The sequence below is a fragment of the Pithys albifrons genome, chromosome 15, assembly GCF_047495875.1.
Source record: "Pithys albifrons albifrons isolate INPA30051 chromosome 15, PitAlb_v1, whole genome shotgun sequence".
Taxonomy (NCBI): Eukaryota; Metazoa; Chordata; class Aves; order Passeriformes; family Thamnophilidae; genus Pithys; species Pithys albifrons.
The window spans coordinates 8,452,769-8,472,266 of record NC_092472.1 but is presented as its reverse complement, the minus strand read 5'-3'; the positions used below and the strand labels follow the sequence as shown (position 1 = coordinate 8,472,266).

At 41.7% G+C, this 19,498-nt stretch overlaps 1 protein-coding gene across 2 annotated transcripts in view; it reads right to left on the bottom strand.

Moving 5' to 3' along the window:
* Positions 1-19,498, bottom strand: part of NR3C1 (nuclear receptor subfamily 3 group C member 1) — a 65,997-nt gene that overhangs the window by 11,026 nt on the left and 35,473 nt on the right. For both annotated transcript variants that reach the window (XM_071569835.1, XM_071569834.1), the window contains exons 3-6: positions 14,704-14,867; positions 10,626-10,742; positions 5,662-5,940; positions 2,974-3,118 (exon numbers count right to left, since the gene is read on the bottom strand). In XM_071569835.1, coding sequence (XP_071425936.1) covers positions 2,974-3,118; positions 5,662-5,940; positions 10,626-10,742; positions 14,704-14,867 — 705 coding nt within the window. The remainder of the gene's footprint in view (positions 1-2,973; positions 3,119-5,661; positions 5,941-10,625; positions 10,743-14,703; positions 14,868-19,498) is intronic.

The following is a 19,498-nucleotide window of genomic DNA, read 5'->3' as shown; positions in this document are numbered from 1 at the left end:
GTGTGTGGGTGATAAAAAGCACGTGATGGTTTTCAACACTGCTCTGAGTCACTCAGTTCAGTGAAGTCTGTAAAAGACTAAAACCCAGTAAACAAGACACTGGTGTTCTGAACACCAGATGACACTGACTCCACAGGAGGAGTTACAAAAGAACGTTGGGGAAAAAATTTGGGGAATAAGAGAACTGACAAAACATTGCCTATAAAACTGTAATCACTTATTATTTTTCTATTTAAAGACACCAATACAGCTATTCTGTATGGCAGATGAAATTAGAAGGAAAAATGAGACCGCAGAAGTGGCCTCACACCTCAGCGCAAGGAGCTACAATGATGAACATGCAACCAAGAGTCCAAATCCTGAGACCCACGACTTCCACAAACTTCTTTCTTAAGCTGGGCAGCACTTAAATGGCATTTGCCACTTGAAGAACCCAAGTCTGCACTGTCACTGCACTCACTGTAATTTCATGCACACTGTGACATACCCAGAGGCAGAAAGCTGATACAGTACCAGTGCCAGTTCCAGCAGGGCATGTTTTGAACCACAAACTGGGGAAACAGTTACACCATACTGCAAAATCACAGGTTTAAACCATTTCCAAATACTAAATAATGGACTAAAGTCTACAATTTATTCAGCTGCCAAATGTATCAACAACTTGAATTGAGTTTTGTGTTTTGTGTGTGAACACATATATTACATATAAAATTATCAGATAGTATAGAAATATTCCATTAAAAATAAATAAATTACAAGAGTATAGACACAAAAGTGCAATATTCAATAAATATTAATTTTTTAGGAGAAAACTGAGCAAATGACTAAGCTGCCATCTTAAGATTTAAGAACAGAATTTAATCCTCTCTCCCACCACAGACTGCATGAGCTACTGGATCTTGCTGCTCTATGTAAGTAAGCAGTGACTATACAGGATGACACTGGCCAGGGCTGGCACAAGGATTAATGCATGAAAAATTGATGTTGCTCAGATGCTTGAGAAGATCCATGAAACTAAAGTCTAATTAATCTAATAAAGAAATCCATCTTAAAAAAGTATTTTGCAGTTAGGTCCAGTTGAACCAACAAGGCTTGGAGAACCTTCTGAGATGGAATTTCCCTTCCTGAAGCTGAAGACTGAATTGTACTAAATATGAGGACAAGGCTTTAAAGTTCAGAAGGTTAAAGAACAGTTTCTAGAAACACATATAAAATGTCAAGAAAAATGAAAAAGAAGTAACTGCATTTCTCTGTAACCATGGAAGTACCTCTCCATGCTCTGGTCTATGTTATCCCCCTGCCCCATAGCCAGATACCAACTACTACCTAATTCATCCTATGTGGCCACATTCGATCATTCAAACTCAAGGGCATGTTTTTCTTGCAGTAAAATCCAAATGCATTTTTGTTTAAGTGTCCATGATGCCTCTGCTGTCCTGCCCAACATCCCAGCCCCAGCTGCACCTCCAGCTCTCCCTGCCCCGAAACCTCCTCAAAACTCCTGCAGTGGTTTTACTGTTAGTGTTTGTCATGTTCAACTCAGAGGTGGCTCCGTTTTATTGAGGGATGGGGCATAAAAAGTTATGACCAGAGAATTTTATAGAGAACCTGTAGCCCACTGGAGGAGAAACTGCAGTTCTCTCAGTCAGCGTGTTTTATTGAAAACAAATGTCATTCTGACCTACAATTTGTGTACAAACTGTAACTGGAAGGAATCTGAGAGTTACTGTTTGCTGTAACAGGGTTACCCTTGCAGTTTGGGGTTTTTTAAGAGTACCAACACCTGGCTGTGAAGTTCTCTGGTTTTGATTAACTGATAAAACAGCAGGAGACCTCTGATGTAAGGCAAAGTAGATGTTATTACACTTAGTGACAACATCAATTATTTTAATTCCACCACCATATTATTTTAATTCCACCATAGACACTATTCTGCTCCAGAGACACATTATAAGCACTTCACAAAACACAAGTATACAGATGGGTCGTCACCTGCCATCTCCTCCTCACCTTTTATTTGAAGTTATTACTATAAGCTGATGATTACAGTGTATAAAAGTCTGAATAAATATTTACACTGGAAACAAAAAAGGAAGGGAATAAATAAACATGAAAGAGGAACAGCCTGAAATGTACATGGCTGATCCCACAGAAAATGGAACCATTATTATATTTTTTTTTAAACATGGAAGAATATTTGGGAGATCTGATTCTGAAGTGCAACAGAACCAAAAATATTATGACTGTGTCAAAACATGCCAATGGTATTGCCTCCCTTACAGGAAAACCAGGAAACAGAGACATGAACAAGATGCAATCACCTCAACAATCCCAAATTCCCTCTTTCCCTCCTCTACAGCACTATTATTGCACAACGCAAATTTGGAAAAGACAAGCATAACGATGTGTGGTGCAAGAAAAAATATGTCCAAATATTCCACTAAATTCGACTTTGCTCAAAAATTGATAGCAAAGTTCAAAAAGAAAATACAAATCAGGTAGGTTGTTCCACATGTAATCTTGGTTTTTCAGTCCTACTTTAATTAGGCTCAAAGAGAAATGTTTAAGGGATTGGGAACTCTGGGAAATTGGGAGGACCATTTCGTCACTTTTATACACTAAACAGACAGAACATTATGCAATTTGCCAAACTTTTCTCTCCATCCCAGACATATTTTTAGCTCTGACTGTGTTGGCTCTGATAACATGAATGATTCTAATGAATGGTGCTGGAACAGTCACAATATGGAACGTTTAAGCACAAACACCTCCCACAAAAACTCCTGGATATAAATACACTTAATATCTCAATTACCTTTCTTTCATTTGACTTAGTTAAAAACGCTAAGTAAGCTGCTGAAAGAAAAACAAGTTGCAAATGACAGGCAGATCTGGGATCTCAGCAAGGAATTGCTACCCTATGATTCAGCTCTCAAGTGCAAACCCCAGAAACCAGCGGCAGGTCTTACTCACTCGTTAATGATCAGATCTGGTGCGAAGCACAGGAGATTGCCATTGGATTGCTTGTATGATCTCCATCCTAGAGCAAAAGCCATTAGGAACATCCAGGAGTACTGCAGAAGGGTCATTTGGTCATCCAGGTGCAAATTTCGGAAACCTAGAAAAGTAAAAATTGAGGGTGGGTGGTGTCAGGTGCAAAAACAAAAAAAAATAAACCAAACCAAACCAAAACAAAAAGGACAAAAAATTTGCATGACTTGGAAAAGGACCAGGATTATGAGCAGCACCACTGCTGTGTTATCAGTGCACAGGCACTGCAGGGAGTAAAAGGGGATGTAATATTTAAAAATCATAATATATGTGTATGTGGTTATCTGGAACTGATGGTCAGTCAGATAGAACACAAGAGGCAACAATTGCATTTCACATACACTATAATTCACTGGGCTGCCTTCCAAAAACAACAGGGATTGCTACTTTTCACAAGACCAGTCCACCAGACAACAAATGGCTTAATGTAAAATTTTGTTCTTATTCAACAACAACTGTACACAGAACTTACAAAATAAGCATTGCATTAGTTACCAGCATTAACTGCTCCTAATCTCACATGTAGCATGAACAGAGCCAACTGAATAAGGAGGAAATGGGCGAAATCTGACAACTGGTCCCTCAAACAGTCTGAAAATGCCAGCAGCTTTGGATTTACAACTCTAGTTCCTATCAGATCCTGCCTATATTTAGCAGGAAACTATTGTGCCATACTGAATCATTATTAGAGCCTGAATTCAAGTTGATTTTATCTAATTTTATTAAGCATCTGACATCTAAAGAGCTCATAACATCTAAAAAGCTGCTTCCTGAAGATGTGCCAACAGACAGCAGTCAGTAGATGAATACAGAACAAACTTGGTGGGTCTGAGAGCTTCAAACACAGCTCCTGGCTTTGGAGACAGCAGGAACAACCAGGTACTGCTTCAAAAATACAAAGGGTTTCAAAGTGATTCAAATCTTATGGGGGCAAACCTTGAATCTGTGCTCAAACCCTCCTCAGGAAAAGGTTATTTTGAAATTCCAGCAAAAGGGCTTGGCAAGGAATGCTGGCGTGCTGTCAGCATGGCTGATGGGCTACAACCAGGAGCAGGATATACAAATTAAATACTTATGAGGAACCACCTCAGCAAACAAAAGAAAGGAGATAAAAATGATAAGAGTAGTTGCTATTAATGCAGTTATTAAAGAGAAGATTGGCATTTCCATTGAGAGCATAAGCTCTAACCTGAAGGGTTTGGCTAATTAGGGAAACCATTCAGCAGAGATGATGAACACAGAAGTGTTTTATAAAATGGAATCTATATTTGGATTTTGGAATACCAGATGGTCTCCCAAAGACCTGTCCCAGAAGGAAGTGTGTTCATATGAATCTCTCCAAGAGCAGACTGAGTTAATTCAGTGGGACTGCCCAGTGTGAACAGCCCTGACACAGAATCACTGAGGCTGGAAAAGATCTCCAAGGGCACCGAGTCCAACCTGTGACTGATCACCACCTTGTCAACTACAACACACACAAACCTTCCCAGTCACACCTCTGCTGGACATAGATACATTTGAGTTTTCCAGCCTTTCTTTCTCATTGTTAATTTATTTCCCATGCTCAAAGAGACCCATTATGACTCATAAATCTCATTATCAGAATCTTTTTTTTTCCTGGCAGACCTGTTCTGTGATGTTATTTTTGGGCAACACGTGCGTCATGAAGGGGTTTCTGAGAACAGGTAGGTAACAGTACTGACAGGAGTCAGAAGGAGATAAAAACTGGTCTTTGTTCTGTAGGAATAAACCCATCTTCAGCTTTCCTTGGGCCTGGCCTCTCCCAGGACAGATGCCATGTGTTATGTCCAAGGCTGAGATCTGACATCATCTCCTCTGTGTCTAACTGTGTCTTCAGGTGGGAGTCAAAGTAGCAACACACCTCCCTCATTCCCCAGGTAAGAGTCAGTTTAACCATGCTGCTACAGAGCCAGGGAGAAAATGAACATCTTCACTTCCACCCTGGAATTCAACACTCAAACACCTGTTCTCAGTCAAGAGAAAATTGCAGATATGGTGAGGGGGAGTAAACAAAGAACCATCCATGAATGCAAACCCAGAGGAGCAGCACAGCAGTGCTGGTCTGTAAAAATCAAGGGAACCTCATTGCTAAAATTATTCAAGAAGTAATTATTTATTGCCTAGAGAAGCTGTGGCTGCCCCATCTCTGGAACTGTTCAAGGCCAGGTTGGATGGGACTTGGAGCAACCTGGTCTAAAGGATGGTGTCCCTGCCCATGGCAGGGGGTGGAACTGGACAAGCTTTAAGGTCCTTCCCAACTCAAACCATTCTGTGATTCTGTGAATCTACAAGATGGAGATAGAGCTAATAAAAATAGTTCTCTATATTACTTTTAAAACAAACATCCATTTTAATATGCATTTTACTATCCAAAGGTCAAAGTGTTCAAGCAAAATGACTTAGTTTCTAGTAAACACATTTTTGCATCTACATTTCTTCTACTTTTCAACTCCGGAGTTGAGACATGAACAAGCCCAGATCTTACTAGAACTTCATCTGTACAGCTCTGAAGGAAAACGAAACACAAGGACAGATTTTAAGTACAGCAAGAAGACTGCACTCAGCAATTAATGTATTTGCAGCCATTACCTGGGATTGCCTTTGCCCACTTGACTGCAGCCACCACCTGCCGCCCTCCCAGCATGTTGAGGGTTGAGAGGATCCTCCAGCTGGAGTCGGGCAGGGTGCTGTCGTAGCCTGAGTACAGCACCTCAGGCTCGATCACCTCCAGCAGTGACACCAGCGTTGGCGTCAGCTGCGGCAGCGACGCGGGGACGATGCTCTTGCTCCCGGACGCCTCAGGAGCATCCCGTGTTCCCGTGGCACCTCCCTGTTGCAGTCCTTTGATCTTCTTCTTTGTTTTCCGAGCTAGGAAAGTTTGGGTAAGTCACAGGTGAGATGATGGAAAATGACCACACAGTGATAAAAACACAGCTGAGGAAACGCTGCTTCCCCTCTCCCTGCAGCTGGGATCAGGCCACTGAAACCCTCACAGCATTTGTGCATAAAGTAAATAATTCCGTATTAATTTTCACTAAACTTCCATTGAAAATAAGTTTATGTTTTAATGAAAGTCACATTTATGTTACTGCTTCCAAATGTTCAATAATTGTCTGCAGGTACCTTACAAAGCTGATCCTAAAACATAAGGCCAAATCCCACCACTGGATATGTATTTATGGGACTTTAAAAGTTCCTTAAGATATTAAGTATAGAAACCAGGGAAAAGAAAGAAAAAATATATTCAATGGGTAAGAAACTACTGGATATCTCAAGCCAAGGAAAATAGGGTTTTTTTTTTGAAAATGCTGGGCAGGAGGAGCTTTTTCTCTTGCCAGTTTCTCTTGCATATAAATCACTGCTGCGTAATTAAACCATAAAATTCATTCGCCAAATAAATAAAACATCACACAGAGATGTTAACTGTAAACTCCAAAAACTTGGAGTAACAATTTTATTAGCATCTTGTCCATAATGGAGTCTCCTGCTTGGCTCTGGCTCTCCTGGTTGGAGGTGGCCACACAGCACAGGCTACTTAACAGAGACCAAATGAAACCAGTTCTTTCCCTGTGTGCCTCAGTTAATTAATTGACTTCTCTTCTGGAACTTCAGAGATAAATCAGTAGCCCATAAAAGCATCACGTAATGTGGTTTCACATTCAGAGTTACTCCTAATCTGTTCACAATCTCTCAGCATCCAAAATGCACCAACCCCTGCAGAGTAACATATGAAACTCCTTCCTGGAACCATTTCTCCCACTGGCTACAAGGGAGCCTTCAGAAACCAAGTGCTAAACACAAGGAACACTCCACAGACCTTGTGTAAGTTGCATTTTCCCAAAGGTTTGTAGACTGGCCACAAATGCCAAGCCTGCCATGGGAAAAGTGCAAATTTCCTTGGAGCAAAGAGCTTCTTGTTTTTCTTGTCTTAATTCTGAAATGGTTGCTCCAAAATCCTTTCCACATTCTGATGTTTTTTGCCCCATTATCCAAGTTCTGAAGAGCATGTGAGCTGCTCTGACTTAAATTTAGAAGCACATGCCTTCGCTTCCTGCAGACACCTGGATGGAGTATTTCCAGCCCAGAAAGCCTAATAAAATTATAATCAAAATAAACAGATCTGATAGGGTAGATTATTATGCAAGAATTTTTATTAGGCTGTGTTACTAGCTCTGAATTAGATATTTAGCTGTAACTCACACAAAAAAGGAAGGTTGAGATAATATATTTCTTGATGATTTATTTTCAAACATAAAAAGACCATTAATTTAACCCCAGCTCCTCAGGGCACAATACAGGAGATAACCCCCACAGACAAACTCAGCGTGGAAAGAAAAGCATCCAAGATTTTCTGTTCAAAACAAACAACCTCCTTCAGCCCCCAACCTCCTGCAATCTGGTATCCACTGAGGCTGCACAGGCTTCCTATTCCCTGCCCCGTGGGCAGATGGTCCTGCATCTGAGCCAGGTGGGCAAGGGACCTGTCACTGCCACCCCAGACAGCCACAGGGACCAGGCATGTTCCTCCTAAACTGGGATTTGTAACAACCTCACCATAGTTAGAGCAGGGCAAGGAATGGGATCAGAAAGAAGAAAGTCCCTGAAAAATATGAAATAAATTCCAAGTGAATACTGCAGAAAAAACTCATCAATTGCCAAGTTTAGCTGCAAAAAACAGCATGAAAAGCCAAAAAAATTATGAGACAACCTTTTACAGGCATAAAACCTAACAATAAATCTTTTCTTCCAACACATCACAAAAAGAAAGGGTGCCAAGGAACACCAATTAACGGTGGGAGCGGAAATAAGAACTCAAGGAAATAAAGGCTGGAGTACAAAATATCATTATTCTGCTGTGTAAATCTCTAGTACCTGCAGCTTGATAGTCTGATTTCTTTTTCCACTCCCCTACACCTAAAAAAACATGCAATAGAAAAAAGAAAGTTCTAGAAAAGGATGATAAGCAGGGCCAAGGAGATGACTCATGTACTTCATGATCTTGGAGGTTTTACAACCTTAATGATTCTAAGATTAAAAAGACCAACAGAAAATTAGCAAGTAACATTTCCAGGCTAGAAGGGGCCACTTTTATCTCAGGAAAGGAGCAGGTCAGAATTAAAATACCACATGGCAAACTTTGTGTCTTAATTTATTTTAAAATAAATTAGTCTTCTACCCAATACCTAACAGTGAAAGTCACTGTAGGTATAAGAAACTGAGATACTCCAAATGTCCTGGGGCAGGTTAATGGAAGAAGTCCAGCAGCACATCAGATGAGTGCGAGGGGACAAAGGACTGACAGGCTCAACATTTGGATCTCGTTTGATCACTCACTGGTTTGCTATAACCATTATTTATGCATTGAAGATGTAGCTGGGGACTTTTCAAAAAGAAATTACTGTCTAAAAAGTATGCAAATTTAATTCTCTTTTAAACAACAGTAATTCCTGAACTGTGACACTAAAATAGACAAGATAAAAGAAACTGCTTTTTAGTTTCTTCTGCACTTTATGCTGCCTTCCAATTCGCTTTTCTGTGCGACCAATTCCCCATCTGTTCAGATCTGTCCCATAAACTCTTGTTTTCAGGGTGTTTTTCACCCTTTCACACTACTCCAATTCTTCCATTTTTGTGTTGCTGAGTTTCAAGATTCTTTTTCCCTCTCAGACATAAAAGTTTCACCTCCCCGCCTTCTCCAACAACTTATATAACAATATCCATCCTCCAAAACCTCGCTATTCTCTAGGATTCTCTGTGCCAAAATTCAGACAAACTACACTGGAAGGGCTCCAACCTACATGCGGAGAAGTGGCAAGTATCTGATGCACTCCATTTCATTTTCTTTGCTGCAGAGACTCAACATGTCAAGGCCAGGCTGGACAGGGGAGCAACCTGGTCTAGTGAAAGGGGTTCCTTCCCATGGCAGGAAGTGGAACTGGATGAAATTTAAGAACCCTTTGAACCCCAAACATTCCATGATTCTGTGTCCTAGAGCTCGACACAGTGGTGTGTCGACTTAAACTGATGCAGGAAGGGAAAGGCTTACTATGAGAGTACCACATCTTACTATCAGAATACTACACCTAACAAAATGCTTTACTCATATAAATATACGAATATCACAGATGTACTTTGAAAACAAATATGAAGCAAAAAAATAGAAACACACCTTAAACCAAAATTCATTCTTTCCCACCTCAAAGCAAAAGCTCGGGGGTTTTGCATCACTTAAACTGTCTTTAATCTTTGCTGTTCCCTGTCCTTGCTCCCGGGCACAGCAGCCCCAGCAGGACAAGGACCTGCCCCAGTACCAGGAGAAGGCAAGAGACCTCTCCTGCTCTTACCTCTGAAAGTGTGAGGTCCAGCCCACTGCACTGTCCAAAGTCTAAATCCAGCTCCTGGGAGACACTCACTGACAACCTCATGTACTTTGGGGATTTATTTTAGAACCCACTATTGTAGATTTTGGCTGTACTTTCCCACCCTGCACATCCCTTCCTCTGGCAAATCCTCCAGCCCAAAGCAGGGGATGTGACAGTTAAGTGGGTCATAGAGCATTTCAGACACTTGGCTTTGTTCCCTCTACTCTGAAGGAAGGGGCAGGTAGAGGCACCTGCAGCACAGAAAACCTGGTGCTGTGTCCTGCTGAAGGAGGCTGGAAGCAGAAGAGGAAGCAAGGATGTACTCCAGTATGTGCTTCATCTATCTCTAACTTAATTCACCACTTAAATCTTATGAAAGGATATTATCATTGACTGAAATGGAATTCTGTTCACCCTTGGAGCTAACAAATATATTTTTGACATTCTCATTTTATCTGACAATTTTGATTATACAAGTACCACCAGGATGACTGCACTATGAAGCACTGTGTTAATCTCTGCTGCTCAGGGAAAAATAGAGAGCATAAAACGTAGCTGACACTAATAAAAGTGTTTTATGCCGTTTTACAACTGCTGCTAAATCTCTAGTTGACATGGCCTTCAGATTCTCACAAGCCATTCAGGACTCATCAGAGAACAACTTTATACTGGTACGTTAAATTTATTTATTTAACCAACATTTTCTAGAGAGATTGTGACAGGTATTTAGGAAGAATCCAAAGCATCAACAAATTACTTCCATTTTCTTCAGTTTGAAGATATAATAACCCACTCCTGCCCCTGTCCCCTGTGGTTTCAGTGTCAAGCCACTCTCCTGAGTGAGGATGGGCAGACAGCACATCTCCCTACAGGTGTTTCACTCCCCTCCAGGTGCTCCCCAAGAGTTCTCCTGTCTCAGATTCCACGAAAAAGCAGCAAGATATATGTATCGACAGGAATAAAAACCAACCCTGGTTTGTGTGTATGAATCACTTCTGCTGAACATACTGACAGAGCAAGTGAGCACAGATGGGAGAAATAGCACAGAAACCTTGTGCCTTTCATTAAAATGCTCATGAAAGACAGCGCTTGCTTTTAACATATCAAAGTGCTGCTCCTATCATTGCTTCATAAGCAGCCTGGCCTTTCCTGGGATTCCAAACTAAACCAGGGATGTGGATGTGTGGTTACCTTCGAGGTTCATGCCAGCCTGCAGACACTTCCGGTAGCGACACGCTGGGCAGTTTTTCCTCCGGATTTTGTCAATAATGCAGTCGTTCCTCCCAGCACACAGGTAGTTGTGCTGCCCTGTGTGCACAAACACAAAACAACCATAAACTCCATAATTAGAGCAGTGCTGAAGTCACTCATTAAGGGTCTGAGAATGATGTAAGAGCTTTACTTACTGCACTGCATGTCTTGCAAAAACACCAACATACACCTGATTTCATGTATCCAAACTGATTTCTCATAATCACACCCTAAAGCCAATAAATTTAGGTAGTAATCCTATTTTTGGTGTTAATACCAGGCAACTCTATTTGTAAAACTATTTTTCCCTTACATTTATCAAATCTTTCTTCTACAGCAGTTTTCCCATTTCTCTAACTCGTCTGACAACAGACATAAATAACATTCAAAAACACATTTTGAGAATACACTTGGAAAGATTTCTACAAAAAACAGACACAGCTTCATCAGTTTGAAAGTTGTGAAACCTCCTCTTTGTTTAACTTGCAGCCTGATCTGGACAAACCAAGTTCTCTGATGTTTTTATGGATTCACAGATCCAAAGCAAAAGTGACCCTAAACCACGACAACTTGAGCCACAGAAATTGAAGTAACTATTTCTTAGCTGATAAGAGCAGGGCAACAGAAGAGTATCTATTCTTAACTGAGTTATATGAGTAAATGTCTCAGTATAACTTACTTAGGGAAAACCATTACTAAAGGATAGAGCCTTCTCCCAGACAGGGATCAGGAAATACATTTCTTTAGAGGGCAGAAAGCTGCTGCCTGGGTTTTCACAGTGTATTGCAAAGTCCTGACAGTACAGTATTGTGAGAAACAAATGTATTCTCCAAGTACTGAATTATTAACATCAGAGTCCAAGAGTCTCAGAGGAAAACAACCTGGGTAAGGGATTTGTTTCAAGTCAGCTGTGAAAATTATGTGCATGAAGAGTCCATTCCTGTGGCTCTGGTCAAACTTCTCCTGTGAAGTGTCTCAAGTTGGTATTCCAAGGAAGCCCTGAATGTTTTCTGAATGAACTTCCCCACCTCTTCCGTTTGGGGAAGAGGAGCCTTCCTGATCCTTGTGTAATCTTTGTGTTTAATTAACTTAGACAACAGATCCAGGACTCACCATTCTGTTTGCCATTAGCATCCCAATACATATAAATAAGTACAATTGTACACACACATGAAATATAAACTGGTGACAATTTGTCAGCACTGTAGATGAGCAGAGAACACAATTCCATGTCTCTCAAAGCTAATTGATGATACCACGGTTTCATACAACACTACAGATACTTCAGGTGAAGATTTTCCTGAGCTGTTGTTCCATTTTATTCCTAACAAAGAGCCTCCTCTCTATGAAGGTTTGATTTCTTCTATTTTCTTCTCACCTATTCTTGCCTTTTTCAGGGGCAAGCTACACTATTTCTTTGAATTACGTTATATTAAAGCCTTCTTGTCACATGAGCATCTTGTGGGAAAATGAAGGGAAACTGATCTCCATGTCTGAGTGCTGCCCAGAGGATGTGCCAGCAGCCAAAGGAATGTGCTTCAATTCTCTTTGCTGCTCAAAACCCAAATATACTTCACAAATACTCTGGTAAAAACCAGTAGTGAGCCAATGGAGATGTTACCAAGGGGATTTGGGCACAGAGGGGCATTTTACAGAGAGGTTGCCCATTCCTCAGCATCGCACTGCCCGCAGTGCCCGTTGGTGCCTGGGGCTCTGATGCTCCACCACACTGAACGACTCTGCTCATTTAAACACACCAGCTCTATAAAAAGGTTAGAAATTGCAGACAAAAGACTTTGGAAGATGGAATTAAAACTGCTGATGAACAGGGCCACTGTGGAATGCAGCAGGAGGGAGAGGTGTTGGGGAATCTGCAGTGGAGGGAGGTGTGAGGATCTGCTCCAAGGCGAGGAAGTGGAGGTGGGAGGAGTGGTGAAGATCCAGGTTGGTATATTGGGATAACGCGTTGGGAGGTGAACAGGGCTGGTTCTGTGACAGGAGAAACTCAATCACGAGGGCTTTGGGCTCTGAAAAACCATGAGAATCAGAGCTAAAACAAGATCTCTGGCCTCCCTGTGCTCCTGAAGGCCTGTTTGTGTGAAGAACTACATAAATATACAGTTGCTGTCCCATCTTTATTCTCCCTCTTCTCCTCTAGTTCTATTCCTTGCTGAAAGAAATACACTTTATATGGACTTTCTAGATACTGAGACTTCCACTTTCTGGGATTATTTCTGTCACAGTGCATAGGCTTGGAGGCAAAGGTGGAAAAAAGGGCTTTGGCTAAAGGCTGAATAACCAGTGTGCAGAGTCAGCTTGAGCTGAACACTAACAGGTGCCTGGCAGCTACTAATAAAAAGGATATTGCAGAAACAAATTCTTTTTACATGTGTTCCTAATAAAAAAATGCCTATAAAAGACAAAAGCAAATTATTTGTTCCTTAAAGTGAAGTCTAGGACTAACAGATCCTGGAAGGGCTCCTGAAAACATCCACAATATCAGATGGAAGGATTAAAGGTGCTTAATCCTTCATTCTATGGTCCAGTTGACAAAATGGTGATCAGTAACAGGTTGGACTTGATGGTCTTGGAGGGCTTTCCCAATTTAAATGATTCCATGATTCTGTGAAGGGTGGGATAACTTGCAGAACAATAAAAATGGAAGTAGGAGTAAGCCTTGAGGAGCTGATTGCCATTTTTCAGCCATAAGCCTGCTTACATTTTTAATATCTATACAGTTGATACATGACGAGTCAAATTGCATCACCGATCAGAAGGAATTACTGGGTTGGTTATTTCCTGTATCAATACTTTCCTGATTTATTTAAGTTTGAGAATAGGCAAAATCATGCCTACAACACATATCCAGCTGCTATATCTCCTGAGGGATCTCCAGTGACCTGATTTTAATCAAAAGTACAGATGATTATTTGCTTTGAATAAAGTGCTTTGCACTTGAGCTCCTACTGCCTTGTTATACTTCAGAACAGCCTCAGCTTCCCCCCGGGGCCAACAGCCCTCACCTTGTGACAAGCAAAACCTGCAACAGGAACTTGATTTTTCTGATCCTTTGGGAAGGCTCTGCACTTCCACGGAACTCTCCGTGGCACCCACTGAAGTGGGAATTGAGGGAAAGTGCTGCCTCTGGAGACTGAATGCTGGCCTGTCTTTATCAAACAGCTTTCTCTCTTCTCCAGCGATCCCAGCTTGCAAAAATGTCAGCACAACATGAGTCTGGTGCAGTGGAGGCTGCACGAGGAAGGCATGAGGCAGGAAACCCTGAAGGCTGTAACTAAGAACAACCTTCTTTCAGAACTGGGGAATCACCATCCCTTAAGAGACACTGGGAATATGCTCCAACTTTTCCGCATTTGATACTGAAGTGAAGAGTCATACTCTGAGGTACAACCTAGTCCATTACAAAATAGCTACTGATACAGCCACAAAATCACAGAGCCCTTATTCACAGTTTTCTATCATCTCTGATTTCCAAGCTGATTTTCTCCCTGTGATGAGACAGAAATCTCAAATGCTCCAAAACCACACACATGTTCCTATTACCCAGTTACCTGTAGCCAACAGACAGAGACACGGATGCAATTCAACCAACACTACCTACTTTTGCAGAAAAAATGCAAAACCACCACAAACTCACACACAACTAATTTACCAAGTTTTATGTACAGTTTCCTACACAAACCAACTAACCTTACACTGAAAAATCACAAACTTTACAAATCTAATGCACACAAACAAATATCTGTATAAAAACCGGAGAAATAAACAAAAACAACAGTGAAACAAAATGAAAGAGACAAAAGCCAAGACAACAATAAATCCTTTTACACGGAGTGAATGGGAGCATTTTATCAGTGTGAATGGAATCCACACTTCAGATAATGCACCATTATCAATGTGACTTACTATGACAAGATCAGTGATCTCATGGTTTGAATATGGATGATACGTACAGGGATTTTATATCTTCCAACAGCAAACTCATCAAGGCATGTCTTACCTTCCACTGCCCTTTTGAAGAACACTTTGCAGCTGCCACATGTCAGAACACCATAATGGCACCCAGAGGCCTCGTCGGAGCACACCAGACAGAGCTTGGGAGGTGGTCCCGTAGTTGCTGAGGTTGTGGATGGAGAGGAGCTTACATCTGATCTCATTCCAGGGCTGAAACAAAGCAGACAAATACTTAATTACGATCTATGGGATAGAGGCAAACACAAGATTGGTACCTACAGAAATGGCTTGTCCTCACCCTCCAGTGGGACAGTTCTGCACACGAAGTGCACCAGACTCTGAATGAGTTAAACAAGGAATTCTGTAAAACCAAAGGAAAGCTGTATGGATTTTTCATGGCCTATCTGGCTGGGTCACGATTCCTTCCCTTACACATTTCTGAAGCCAAGTTTCTTGCACAATTATCCCAGCCTTTAAAATTGACTCTTAAAACACGTTCTTACTCCATCTTGTTTCCATTACTGTCGCACTCTCCGCACTCTGCACAAGGGCTCAGCTTCCAGCACCACCACCGAGTTTTCTACTGGGATCCTGTTATGCAAGAAGCTGTGCAAGTTGGGCCATACACTGATAAACAGTCACAGTAACAAGTGATCACTTCACTTCAGCAGTTTAGGAGAAGAATACATATACATTCCTAACATCAGGACCTGGTTTTCCAATGTAAACACACAGCCCGGCTACAAACCAAGGGTTAGTTAAGAAAAGAAATAAATCCCTGTTAGAACAACAAACAATCCATCGTAATCACCTTGGAGCTGCTCCTAATCCTCAGGGCTGAGCCAGCAGTGCTGGGCCAGAGTTCAGAGGTTGATCTTATTGAGCTGCAGCCCCCAAGTGCAGGACTGCCTGCTGGAGGCTGCCCCACACCTCCTGTAGGGCCCGACTTGTTGAGTTTATCCACCTCAACAAGAGGGAAAACGTCTTTTCACAGAGGGTGGCAAAGCAGTGGAACAGCTCCCAGGGAGGGCATGTGGAACTTCCCTCTTTGGAGACATTCCAAACCCACCTGGACATATTCCTGTGTCACCTGCTCCAGGTGACTCTGCCTTGGCAGGGGGGTTGGACTGGATGATCTCCAGAGGTCAGTTCCAACACCAAACATTCTGTGATTTCCAACAGAGCTTTAAACTCCTACAATGCAATTTCTATACTGTCTGCTTCACTTCAAATGCTTTTCACACAAAATCCTGTTCACCGGAGTTCCAGTCAGTCTCCAGAAGAAGCTAGAAAAATGACAGGTTTTTTAAGACTTTGGTGCCTTTCCTTGGAAACTCTCCAGACCATCCATATTTCCCCAGTGTGGGCTTAACATTCATATGTAGGCTGGCTTTTGCATGGAAAATTCCTTTTCCTCTCCTCAAGGAAGTCTGACCAGATTTGGTCACACATTTAAAAAACCCCACAGTTCTCAAACGTTCACACAAACCTTAAATTCCAGCCCAAATCAGAACATTTTGACACCTGGGAGTCTCTGCTTTTGAACACATCCATATGTCCCATTCCCAGAGTACCTGAGAAATGGCCCATCCAGTGATTCAAAGGACTTTGCCATCATGTTTGTTCTTTCCAATAGGGATTTAGGCAATAAAAAGACAAGGAGCAGGAACGCTCCCACTCAAATACAGAGGGATCAAAGTCAAACCACAATAAACATGTCAATGAAGTCCTCACTTTGACGAAAATGGAACCAGAGGGCAGAAAAAAGTGAAAAGTACTTGTGTTAGAGGAAAAAATGAGACAGCACAAGCAGGCAGAGACCTAAGGTATATGTACACCCCACCCTAAAACCCAGTATCTGAGCTGAAGGAGGAGCTGAGCTGTGTCTCAGCCAGACCAGAAGCCTGAGTAGAAAAGAAAACACCAGAATACAGCAACAGCTTCAACATACTGGAATAGCAGTGGGAAGATGAGAGCAGAACAAAGATGGTGCAAAGGCCTCAACAGGAAAGGCTGATGGCAGGAATGAAGGAGAATGAGGAAAAGGAAGAAAAAGGCCTCTCTCTTCCCAAAGGAAAGAATGTTTCATTCCAGAACTTGGAAAGGAACTCAAATCTGTCACATTGCTCCTTCGCATTCAGAAAGTATTTGTGGAATGCTGCAGCACTTCTCTCTTACTCTACCAAGAGGCTGACAACCACCATCAGCACATCTGTCGGTTCACTGATGGACTGTATCCCTGTTTATGAGCCATGGGATGGCGTTGCTGGGTTTTCCAATTAATTTGTCTTCTTTAAAAGAACATAAAGCTCTAATAAAACCCTATGGTTGCACAATCCAGCCCTCAGCATCCAAGTGATGGCGGAGTGTAATTCAACCCAGTTCCCTCTATTTGATGTCCTTACAAACATGCATCTTTAATTACATGCTCATCCTGATTTGTACCCAGCACGTCTGCCTTCCTCAAGTGCAGAGACCTCTAGGAATGAACACTGTAAGAAGGAAGGTGCCCCTGCACAGCCCCATCTCCTCCAGTGAGGGAACTGGCTGACAGAAGGTCGGAGCTGTGAATCTGTAGTAACAAAAACCTTATGGTTAAGGAGGCTGAGGACTCAGATCTACCTCTGCCTCTTATCATAAAGCTGTGCACAATGGTGTTTGGTTCATTAGGATGGTATTATGTTATTTAGGAAGAAATTCTTCCCTGTGAGGGTGGGCAGGCTCTGGCATAGGTTGCCCAGAGAAGCTGTGGCTGCACCATCCCTGGAAGTGTTCCAAGCCAGGCTGGATGTGGCTTGGAGAAACCTTGTCTAGTGGAAAGTGTCCCTGCCCATGGGAGCAGTTGGAACAAGATGTGCTTTAAGATTCCTTCCAACCCAAACCTGTCTGTGATTCTTTGATACAAACCAGCCTTTTCAGAAATCCTGCGTTCCCAGCACACAGCTGGAGATCCAGCACATTGAGGAAAGGGATAGCACAGCCTCAAACGAACGGAGCTGTGCTCGGAGCTGAGCAATGCCCAGCGCCCCTGGCTGGAGAGGTGGAACTGCTGCTCATCTTTACCATGGGCCATGCCCGTATTACACATGTTGGGTGCTCCTGCCTTTCTCAGCAGATCTCAGATTTACTCCAGCTCAGAGCAGTGAGGTCTCCATGCCTGCTGGTTTGGCTCAGGACATACAGAGCAGACCCCCTGCTGCCACAGCAGTCACTGTGCTGGCTCTGGACATCTTTGCTGTTCCATGGAGATTTCAGAAGGAATCCAGGGAAAAGATGGCAACCTCAGACCTAAAAACTGTACTTAGTTCTTTGCTCCCTCACAGCTTTCCTGTCTACTCAGACAAATAATCTTGAACTCAAAGCTTTGCTTCCTTTCATGTGATACATACATTACTTTCTTCTTTGGTTTCATTTTATTTTTCTCCCCAGCTTACTGATCCATTTGAGAAGAGGAATTGAACTGTTTCTGCACTTTGTATTGTCATATGCAAAAAACCCCAGTTAAAAACCCCAACACTTACCTCAAAAACAAACAACCCCTCTTCTTTGATCAGTAAACACTGGCCAGTCAAGAGCTACTATAAGATGCCTTATTTTCTTTTAAGTTTTAGGCCCAGTAGCTCCTTTTCTTAGAATAAAAATCTCAGACTAATCACTGAAGTACAGGCTGGAAGCCTATGAGTTTAAATAAGGAATATATAACTTGAGAACTTTGCTTCATTAAAATGATTAAAAGCAGAATAAGATGGAAACATCTTTCCATGTGTAATTTTGAAGACAGCTAATTTAGATACAAAAATAAAACCCTTTATACCTCTCGAATTTCTGACAAAAGCATTTTTAAGGAAACATTCATCAGCTGTCAGGGAAACCATGGCAGTGCCAAACATATTCCACTGAAACTTTTCAATCACCTTTAATTTTTAAACAGGGCTCATTTTCTGTACCAGCACCATAGAAAATGTAATATGAGAAAGAAAACAGATGATATGACTTAGAAAACTAAAAATAAATGATTACATTGATTAATAAAGCAGTAGCCAGCAATCTAATCCGGGCTCTTGGCATATCTTCCCAGCCTGGCTGTATCAGATAGGGCAATATTTACTAACTGTGTGGAGAACTGCCAGCCAACAACAGCCCCCGGCCGTAAAACACGACCAGGAGGGATTACAGTGTACGAGGGCTCCTGCAAGAGCCACAACTAACTAGACTTATGTTTAATATAAATCTTTTACCTATAAAGTTATATGCAGTAAAAGACAAACAACCACTTCCTAAGGAAGAGGTAAGGCAGGGAAATTACACTCTGAGATAATACAATAATAGAAAAGCTATCTTTCCGTATTTGCAGAAATGGTTTTAAATGCAACAAAAACATAACCTATGAGTCTTACTTAAAATAAAGACAAAGTAAAGCATGAGAGAGAGGGGGGAAATCCTCCCAATTTTAAGGGTTCCAAAGCTGTAAAAACTTTGATTAAATTTTATTTTGGGAAGCAAGGTGTTATGGAGTACTAAGTTCCATTCCCACATACTTTCAGAAACTATTTATATACAACCTTGATTTTATTTATTTGTATAGATGTATTTATCATTTCCAGTCAGGGAAACATATGGGGGCAAAATGGAAAGCCTTAATGAAGTGGTTAAAATGGAAAACCTTAACAAAGAGGGGAAAATGGAAAACCTTAGCGAAGATGCAGCCCCGGTAACGAGCTGTGCAGAAATCAAGTTGTTTAACTAAAGCCATTTCGCTGTTAATCATTCACCACAGACTTTCAAACCTGGCTCAAGGGTCAAACTGCACTAAAGCCGGGTGTGGTAATGTTTATGGTGGT